Genomic DNA, 10,207 nt, shown 5'->3' with positions numbered 1-10,207 from the left:
AATGATAGCTTGGTGTAAACCTGGTCTCTACTCATCCTCTTCAGTTAATAGATAGCTTGGTGTAAACCTGGTCATCCTCTTCAGTTAATAGATAGCTTGGTGTAAACCTGGTCTCTACTCATCCTCTTCAGTTAATAGATAGCTTGGTGTAAACCTGGTCTCTACTCATCCTCTTCAGTTAATAGATAGCTTGGTGTAAACCTGGTCTCTACTCATCCTCTTCAGTTAATAGATAGCTTGGTGTAAACCTGGTTTCTACTCATCCCCTTCAGTTAATTGATAGCTTGGTGTAAACCTGGTTTCTACTCATCCCCTTCAGTTAATAGATAGCTTGGTGTAAACCTGGTTTCTACTCATCCCCTTCAGTTAATTGATAGCTTGGTGTAAACCTGGTTTCTACTCATCCCCTTCAGTTAATAGATAGCTTGGGTAAACTGTCATCCTCTTCAGTTAATTGATAGAAGACAAAATACAAGTTTCAGTTTATCAAGGGATGAAATCATAAATACAGACATATTTATGACACACAGAAATGTCACAGTGTCTAAGGGGAAACAGATTTTATGTAAATATATTACATTACATCGTGAAAAATATAGACCATGGACACTAGACTGAAATGTAACTAAAGAAATGAGACACAAACATTCTGCCTACAGTAAAGGGCATTTTGAGTCCGGGGTCCAACACACAGCAAAGCCCATTATAACACATTATCAAGCTCAAAAAGCAGGTCTGTTTACTCTCTTACAGCAATTACATATTTACATGGTTCTCTTTACACACAGCAATAAGATATTTACAACATCCTGTTACACATCAGTTTGTTAGCTTTCGGTGCATGTTCACTTGCGGTGTGTCTCAGTGCAGTGTAACTGGGCGTCCATTTTGTTTTTCCTTGTATTAGTTCTTGAACATGTCACACAGAAGTTTCTCCATAGGGGTGTTGCCGATGGTCCTGTACTCATCCTCTTCAGTTAATAGATAGCTTGAGGGTAAACCTGGTCTCTACTCCCAAATCCTCTTCAGTTAATAGATAGTGGTTGTGTCTAAAAACAGAACAATAAAAACTGATTCCAATTCTTCAGTTATATAGATAGCTTGGTTTAAGATCCATAACAGTGTCAGGCCATTTTAACATCCTCTTGTTCAGTTAATAGATAGCAGTGGAATCCAGATACATGTGGATAAAACCTGGTCAGGAAGGTCATCCTCTTCAGTTAGGGAGGTAGGGAGGCTGTGTCTCTACTCATCCTCAGTTAGGGAGGTCAGGAGGTTGTGTAGGGATAGTGAGGTTGTGTAAGGTCCTGAGGCTCTACTCAGGTCAGGGAGTTAATAGAGGGAGGTTGTGTAAAGGTTCTCTAGGGAGATCAGAGAGGCTGTCAGTTAATAGGGAGGCTGTTAGGGAGGTAAGGCTGGTAGGGAGGTCAGGCTCTTCAGGGTTAAGGGAGGTTGTGTAGGGAGGCTGTGTAGGGAGGTCAGGGAGGTTAATAGGGAGGCTGTGTAGGGAGGTCAGGGAGGCTGTGTAGGGAGGTTGTTAGGGAGGTTGTGTAGGAGGTTGTGTAGGGAGGTCAGGGAGGATGTGTAGGAGGTAGGGGGCTGTGTAGGGAGGTCAGGGAGGCTGTTAGGGAGGTTGTGTAGGGAGGTCAAAGGCTGTGTAGGGAGGTCAGGGAGGCTGTGTAGGGAGGTTGTGTAGGGAGGTCAGGAAGGCTGTGTAGGGAGGTCAGGGAGGTTGTGTAGGGAGGTCAGGGAGGCTGTGTAGGGAGGTCAGGGAGGCTGTGTAGGGAGGCTGTGTAGGGAGGTCAGGGAGGTTGTGTAGGGAGGCTGTAAAGGGAGGTCAAGGAGGTTGTGTAGGGAGGTTGTGTAGGGAGGTCAGGGAGGTTGTGCAGGGAGATCAGGGAGGCTGTGTAGGGAGGTCAGGGAGGCTGTGTAAGGCTGTGAAGGGAGACACAAACATTCTGTAGGGAGGTAAGGGAGGACATTTTGAGGGAGGCTGTCCAGGGACACAGCAAAGCCCATGTGTAGGGAGGCTTAAAGGGAGGTCAAGGAGGCTGTGTTTAGGTTCTTACAGCAATTAGGGAGGTCATATTTGCAGGGAGATCAGGGAGGTACACACAGGAGATAAGATATTTGCAGGGAGATCCAGGGAGGTTGTTTAGGGAGATCAGGGAGGTTGTTTAGGGAGATCAGGGAGGTTGTGTAGAGAGATCAGGGCATGTTGTATCTCAGTGCAGTGTAACTGGGCGTCCATTTTGTTTTTTAGGGAGATTAGTTCTAGGGAGACATGTGCAGGGAGATCATGGAAGTTTTTAGGGAGATAGGAGGTTGTTTGGGAGATCAGGGAGGTTGTTGGAGGGAGAGAGGGAGGTTGTGTAGGGAGATCAGGGAGGTTGTGCAGGGAGATCGGGAGGTAGTGTAGGGAGATCAGGAGGTTGTTTAGGGAGATCTAGGGACAGGGAGACAGAGGGAGGTTATTTGGGAGTGTGTGTAGGGAAAACAGGGAACATGGAGGTTGTTTAGGGAGAAGGAGGTTGATTCCAGATCAGGGAGGTTGTTTAGGGAGATCAGGGAGGTTGTGTAGGGAGATCAGGGAGGTTGTGCAGGGAGATCGGGAGGTAGTGTAGGGAGGTCAGGGAGGTTGTTTAGGGAGATCAGGGAGGTTGTTTCAGGGAGGAGATCAGGGAGGTTGTGTAGGGAGATCAGGGAGGTTGTGCAGGGAGATCAGGGAGGTAGTGTAGGGAGATCAGGGAGGTTGTTTAGGGAGATCAGGGAGGTTGTTTTGGGAGATCAGGGAGGTTGTTTAGGGAGATCAGGGAGGTTGTTTAGGGAGATTGTGCATGGAGATCAGGGAGTTTGTGTAGGGAGATCAGGGAGGTTGTGCAGGGAGATCAGGGAGGTTGTGCAGGGAGATCAGGGATGTTGTGCAGGGAGATCAGGGAGGTTGTTTAGGGAGATTGTCAGGGAGATCAGGGAGGTTGTGCAGGGAGATCAGGGAGTTTGTTTAGGGAGATCAGGGAGGTTGTTTAGGGAGATCAGGGAGGTTGTTTAGGGAGATTGTGCAGGGAGATCAGGGAGGTTGTGTAATGAGATCAGGGAGATTGTGCAGGGAGATCAGGGAGGTTGTTTAGGGAGATTGTGCAGGGAGATCAGGGAGATTGTGCAGGGAGATCAGGCAGGTTGTGCAGGGAGATCAGGGAGGTTGTTTAGGGAGATCAGGGAGGTTGTGTAGGGAGATCAGGGAGGTTGTGTAGAGAGATCAGGGAGGTTGTACAGGGAGATCAGGGAGGTTGTTCAGGGAGATCAGGGAGGTTGTTTAGGGAGATCAGGGAGGTTGTGTAGGGAGATCAGGGAGGTTGTGTAGGGAGATCAGGGAGGTTGTGCAGGGAGGTCAGGGAGGTTGTGTAGGGAGATCAGGGAGGCTGTACAGGGAGATCAGGGAGGTTGTACAGGGAGATCAGGGAGGTTGTGTAGGGAGATCAGGGAGGTTGTACAGGGAGATCAGGGAGGTTGTACAGGGAGATCAGGGAGGTTGTGTAGGGAGATCAGGGAGGTTGTACAGGGAGATCAGGGAGGTTGTACAGGGAGATCAGGGAGGTTGTGTAGGGAGATCAGGGAGGTTGTACAGGGAGATCAGGGAGGTTGTACAGGGAGATCAGGGAGGTTGTGTAGGGAGATCAGGGAGGTTGTACAGGGAGATCAGGGAGGTTGTACAGGGAGATCAGGGAGGTTGTGTAGGGAGATCAGGGAGGTTGTACAGGGAGATCAGGGAGGTTGTGCAGGGAGGCCGTAGTATTCCTACCTGGCAGGCTGACTGGAGTAATGTGATCTGATGTGTTGTCCCAACATCACCTGGGACTGATCCTGTAGGTTCTCGACCTGCTCCGGGTCCTTCAGACCTCGGGTCTCTATGACAACAAAGAAAAGAAGAAGGAAAGATCAGTCAAACAGGCCTAGTCTCATGTCTTATCCACGTGTCCAGACGGAATCTGGGGAAGTAGAATTTACAGCCCCAGAAACAGAAAGCCCTAAAGCAGATCAAACGGAAACATGTATCTCATGACATTCAGCTCTGGTCACAAAAACATCACCACAGATTACATCTGGTCATTCTTATTGCAAAGAAATGACACCATAGCAACACAAATCACAAACCAACATCCCCCTGACCCCCAGGCACCCACCTGGTTTGAAGAGGACGATGGCCTTGAGGCAGGCAAACTCAGTGGGGTCTACGACCAGGGCTTTGAACCTACTGAAGACCTCCTGGAGCAGACGCAGGTCCACACTGGTGTAGGATGTCTTGCTCTGCATGGTTGGGGGGGACAGGTCGGGGAGGGACAGCAGAGGACAGCTGTCCAGGGGGAGAGACCACTGGATGGCACACAGCAGGAAGAGTTCAGACCATGCCTCCTCCAGCAGGATTACCTGGAGGGGAACAAGGATGTCAGATCAGTGGGGGTCGCACAAGGTTAGAGGTCAAGGATGACAGGTCATAAACATGACATCACAAACTATGCAGAAAAATGTTTTGGAATCAGTTCAAGGGTCTCTAAACAGATGGAAGTTGTATCAAACTATTCTTTGCACCGTAAAAAAAAAATGTTTGGCTTGTTTATCCGTTTGAGCTATACGAAAGCGTTCATATTGACTAACTATTAGTTACCAAACAATGTTGTGATATATTTCATCTTCGGGATCGGTGTCCCTTCCACATGACGGTTGAGCTAACGAAGGCTAATGTGATTAGCGTGAGGTTGTAAGTAACAAGATCATTTCCCAGGACATAGACATATCTGATATTTGCAGAAAGCTTAAATTCTTGTTAATCTAACTGCACTGTCCAATTTACAGTAGTTATTACAGTGAATACCATGCTATTGTTTGAGGAGAGTGCACAGTTGTGAACATGAAACGTTATTAATAAGCAAATTAGGCACATTTGATACAAAAGTTTGAACATGAATGCAATGGTTCATTGGATCAGTCTAAAACGTTGCACATACACTGCTGCCATCTAGTGGCCAAAATCCGAACTGCACCTGGGCTGGAATAATACATTATGGCCTTTCTCTTGCATTTGAAAGATGATGGTAAAGAAAAAGATAAAATACAAAAGAACGGTTGTTTTTTTCTTTGTATTATCTTTTACCAGATGTAATGTGTTATATTCTCCTACATTCCTTTAACATTTCAATAAACTTCAAAGTGTTTCCTTTCAATTGGTAACAAGAATATGCATATCCTTGCTTCAGGGCCTGAGCTACAGGCAGTTAGATTTGGGGTATGTCATTTTAGGCAAAAATTGGGGGGAAAAAAAGGGGTCTAATCCTTAAGAGGTATTAATAAGCAGTTTATACTGTAAGTAAACATAGTCTTACCTGGTCTCTGAATGGGAGATTGGAGAACACTGGCAGGTTCTTGGCCCATTTAACAGACATGAAGAGAAGCCGGGCTGACGTCTCGTATACATTCTCTGTACTGGAAGGGTACAGGGACATGTGGTAATCTGAGGACTCCCTCTCTGGCTCGTTACTGGTCACATCAATGTTCTCATCAACTGTGGAAGAAGTGGAATTATTTCAATATACATCAAATAAAAACCTGGAGATTATGTCAACTGTGAGAGAAATTGTAAATACTTGAGAAAGAAAGATTAAGAAGTGGAGAAAGAGAGAAAGAAATAAAGAAAGAAATAAAGAAAGAGAGAGAGAGAGAGAGAGAGAGAGAGAGAGAGAGAGAGAGAGAATAAAGAGAGAGAGAAAGAGAGACAGCGAGAGAATAAAGAGCGAGAGAGAGAGAATAAAGAGAGAGAAAGAGAGAGAAGAGAGAGAGAGAGAGAGAGAGAGAAATAAAGAGAGAGAGGAGAAGAGAGAGAGAGAGAGAGATAGAAGAGAAGAAAGAAGAGAGAGAGAGAGAGAGAGAATAAAGAGAGAGAAAAAGAAAGAGAAGAGAGAGAGAGAGAAGAGAGAGAGAGAATATTTATTTCACTTTATATATTATATACCTTACTTGCTTTGAAAGCAATGGGAACACATGTTTCCCATGCCGATAAAGCCCCTTGAATTGAATTGAATTGAAAGAGACAAGACAGAGACAGAGACAGAGAGAAAGAGAAATAAAGAGGAGAGAGAGAAATAAAGAAAGAGAGAGAGAAACAAGGAAAACCAAGAAACAGCCATAATAAAGCCCTCCTCACCATCCTCAGGCTCCAGTTTAGCGCAGGTCTCAGCGGTCATGAGGCTGACCATGAAGCGGTGGTTGTTCTGTGGGCTGGGGGGTGCACAGCGCTGCGGTGGGGCGGACGACGAGCTGATTGAGCTGGAGGTGATGTGAGGTCGGGTGATCACTGAGCAGGAAGAAGAAGAGGAAGTGGGATCCCGTGTGGTGGACAGATGCTCCTTGTCCGTGTCCACGTCGATGGAGTCCAGACGCACCTGAGACGTGCTGCGGGGCTGCCGCTCGTTCTGGACAGCTGGGGAAGGTAAGACACAGGTCAGACTCCTGACACATCTTCACACTGTCCAAGGAGACAGACTACCTCAACAAAACATGGCCCAACTCTAACTTGAATTGTACAAAACTTTCACATTTATTCAAACTGAAAAAAAAAAACAGATTATTATATTTGACATGAAATAAATACATTTCACTGACCATCTTTGTTCATGCCCGCCTGTAGGCACTTCTTCAGCCGACAGGCTTGGCACTGGTTACGATGGGCCTTATCCACTGGGCACATGCCTGTACCAGCCTGACACCTGTTGGGATGAGGAAAACGTATTTTACAGTGACAAAATAAACTATTCTAGAGATTTAAACATCAACTAAGAAGTCTGGTTCAAAACTTAAATATATTAAACTCACAAATAGTTTTTTTTTTAATTAAAAGTTAAGTGGTGACAACACAGGTAGTCTATCTGCCAGTTGGTAGTTTGACTATACACCGGGCCAGAGTCTCTCTCTCTCTCTCTCTCTCTCTCTCTCTCTCTCTCTCTCTCTCTCTCTCTCTCTCTCTCTCTCTCTCTCTCTCTCTCTCAATTCAATTCAATTCAAGGGGCTTTATTGGCATGGGAAACATGTGTTAACATTGCCAAAGCAAGTAACTATACACCGGGCCAGAGTCTCTCTCTCTCTCTCTCTCTCTCTCTCTCTCTCTCTCTCTCTCTCTCTCTCTCTCTCTCTCTCTCTCTCTCTCTCTCTCTCACACAGGTAGTCTATCTATCAGTGGGTAGTTTGACTATACACCGGGCCAGAGTCTCTCTCTCTCTCTCTCTCTCTCTCTCTCTCTCTCTCTCTCTCTCTCACAGGTAGTCTATCTGTCAGTGGGCAGTTTGACTATACACCGGGCCAGAGTGTCTCTCTCTCTCTCTCTCTCTCTCTCTCTCTCTCTCTCTCTCTCTCTCTCTCTCTCTCTCTCTCTCTCACAGGTAGTCTATCTGTCAGTGGGTAGTTTGACTATACACCAGGCCAGTGTCTCTCTCTCTCAATTCAATTCAAGGGGCTTTATTGGCATGGGTGACATGTGTTCACATTGCCAAAGCAAGTAAGGTATATAATATATAAAGTGAAATAAACAATAAAAATTAACAGTAGACATCACACATACAGAAGTTTCAAAACAATAAAGACATTACAAATGTCATATTATATATATATATACAGTGTTTTTACAATGTGCAAATGGTAAAGGACACAAGATAAAATAAATAAGCATAGATATGTGTTGTATTTACAATGGTGCGTGTTCTTCACTGGTTGCCCTTTTCTCGTGGCAACAGGTCACAAATCTTGCTGCTCTGATGGCACACTGTGGAATTTCACCCAGTAGATATGGGAGTTTTCAAAATTGGATTTGTTTTCGAATTCTTTGTGGATCTGTGTAATCTGAGGGAAATATGTCTCTCTAATATGGTCATACATTGGGCAGGAGGTCTCTCTCTCTCTCTCTCTCTCTCTCTCTCTCTCTCTCTCTCTCTCTCTCTCTCTCCTCTCTCTCACAGGTAGTCTATCTGTCAGTGGGCAGTTTGACTATACACCGGGCCAGAGTGTCTCTCTCTCTCTCTCTCTCTCTCTCTCTCTCCTCTCTCTCTCACAGGTAGTCTATCTATCAGTGGGTAGTTTGACTATACACCGGGCCAGAGTGTCTCTCTCTCTCTCTCTCTCTCTCTCTCCTCTCTCTCACAGGTAGTCTATCTGTCAGTGGGCAGTTTGACTATACACCGGGCCAGAGTGTCTCTCTCTCTCTCTCCTCTCTCTCTCACAGGTAGTCTATCTGTCAGTGGGTAGTTTGACTATACACCGGGCCAGAGTCTCTCTCTCAATTCAATTCAATTCAATTCAAGGGGCTTTATTGGCATGGGAAACATGTGTTAACATTGCCAAAGCAAGTAAGGTATATAATATATAAAGTGAAATAAACAATAAAAAATAACAGTAGACATCACACATACAGAAGTTTCAAAACAATAAAGACATTACAAATGTCATATTATATATATATATATACAGTGTTTTTACAATGTGCAAATGGTAAAGGACACAAGATAAAATAAATAAGCATAGATATGTGTTGTATTTACAATGGTGCGTGTTCTTCACTGGTTGCCCTTTTCTCGTGGCAACAGGTCACAAATCTTGCTGCTCTGATGGCACACTGTGGAATTTCACCCAGTAGATATGGGAGTTTTTCAAAATTGGATTTGTTTTCGAATTCTTTGTGGATCTGTGTAATCTGAGGGAAATATGTCTCTCTAATATGGTCATACATTGGGCAGGAGGTTAGGAAGTGCAGCTCAGTTTCCACCTCATTTTGTGGGCAGTGAGCACATAGCCTGTCTTCTCTTGAGAGCCATGTCTGCCTACGTCGGCCTTTCTCAATAGCAAGGCTATGCTCGCTGAGTCTGTACATAGTCAAAGCTTTCCTTAATTTTGGGTCAGTCACAGTGGTCAGGTATTCTGCCGCTGTGTACTCTCTGTGTAGGGCCAAATAGCATTCTAGTTTGCTCTGTTTTTTTGTTAATTCTTTCCAGTGTGTCAAGTAATTATCTTTTTGTTTTCTCATGATTTGGTTGGGTCTAATTGTGCTGCTGTCATGGGGCTCCGTAGGGTGTGTTTGTGAACAGAGCCCCAGGACCCAGGATCTCTCTCTCTCTCTCTCTCTCTCTCTCTCGCTCTCACAGGTAGTCTATCTGTCAGTGGGTAGTTTGACTATACACTGGGCCAGAGTGTCTCTCTCTCTCTCTCTCTCTCTCTCTCTCTCTCTCTCTCACAGGTAGTCTATCTGTCAGTGGGTAGTCTGACGATACACCAGAGTGTCTGTTCTCCAACTCACCTGTATATGAGTCTCCTTCGGACGCTGCGTTTGAAGAACCCGCTGCAGCCGTTGCAGGCGTAGATGCCGTAGTGTTTTCCACTGCTGGTGTCCCCACAGACCTTACAGAGCAGGGCTGGACTCAGGGCTTTACCCGGGGCTGGACTCAGGGCTTTACCCGGGGCTGGACTCTTTGCTGGGGGACAACAGAGAGAGAGAGAGAGAGGTGGGGGAGTTAGAGAGTGTTAGATGCATGCTTTGTTGACTGCTGTATGCTCGGGGACAACAGAGAGAGAGAGAGAGAGATGGGGGAGAGAGAGAGAGAGGGAGAGAGAGAGAGAGAGAGAGAGAGGTGGGGTAGTTAGAGACTCTGTTAGAGGAATACTTGTTGACAGCTGTATGCTGGCTCGTGTTCCATTAAAGATCCAACTATCAAATTATTTAAAATTCAAATGAAGCAGCATTAATTTTTTCTCTCCAATATAAATAATATTTTTGTTCTAAGATCTGGTTATTATTCCCCCCCCCTAAAAAAAAAAGTCCTACTAATTAAAAATTTGTATTTGTATCAATTAAATGAAATGCATTTCAATAAATTCAATTTGAAATGTCAGATCTGATAGAAAGAGAAGATTTGACGTGTTTAAAGTGTTTGAAATGTGGAGCCACAAACTAAGAGCTGTTATCAGTCACAACTCAATCAGGCTCACCATGCTGCCATGCAAGCTGGACAGCAACCTGCTGTTTCTAATGGGAGAGAGGGCTGGACTGAGGGCTGTACTGAGGGCTGTACTGAGGGCTGTACTGAGGGCTGTACTGAGGGCTGTACTGAGGGCTGTACTGAGGGCTGTACTGAGGGCTGTACTGAGGGCTGTACCCGTTCTGCTATAGTAAAGA

The 10,207-nt window shown here is 45.4% G+C and overlaps 1 protein-coding gene across 1 annotated transcript in view; it reads right to left on the bottom strand.

The window, feature by feature from the left end:
* Window positions 1–3,795: 3,795 nt before the first annotated feature.
* Window positions 3,796–10,207, bottom strand: part of LOC135532207 (photoreceptor-specific nuclear receptor-like) — a 6,951-nt gene continuing 539 nt past the window's right edge. The window contains exons 2-8 of the mRNA XM_064959807.1: window positions 9,332–9,506; window positions 6,655–6,758; window positions 6,391–6,472; window positions 6,197–6,318; window positions 5,379–5,557; window positions 4,182–4,425; window positions 3,796–3,905 (exon numbers count right to left, since the gene is read on the bottom strand). Coding sequence (XP_064815879.1) covers window positions 3,796–3,905; window positions 4,182–4,425; window positions 5,379–5,557; window positions 6,197–6,318; window positions 6,391–6,472; window positions 6,655–6,758; window positions 9,332–9,506 — 1,016 coding nt within the window. The remainder of the gene's footprint in view (window positions 3,906–4,181; window positions 4,426–5,378; window positions 5,558–6,196; window positions 6,319–6,390; window positions 6,473–6,654; window positions 6,759–9,331; window positions 9,507–10,207) is intronic.

This window comes from Oncorhynchus masou, unplaced genomic scaffold (assembly GCF_036934945.1).
Source record: "Oncorhynchus masou masou isolate Uvic2021 unplaced genomic scaffold, UVic_Omas_1.1 unplaced_scaffold_1768, whole genome shotgun sequence".
Lineage (NCBI taxonomy): Eukaryota > Metazoa > Chordata > Actinopteri > Salmoniformes > Salmonidae > Oncorhynchus > Oncorhynchus masou.
Note: the sequence above shows the minus strand (reverse complement) of the source record. Positions and strands in the feature narration are given on the sequence as shown.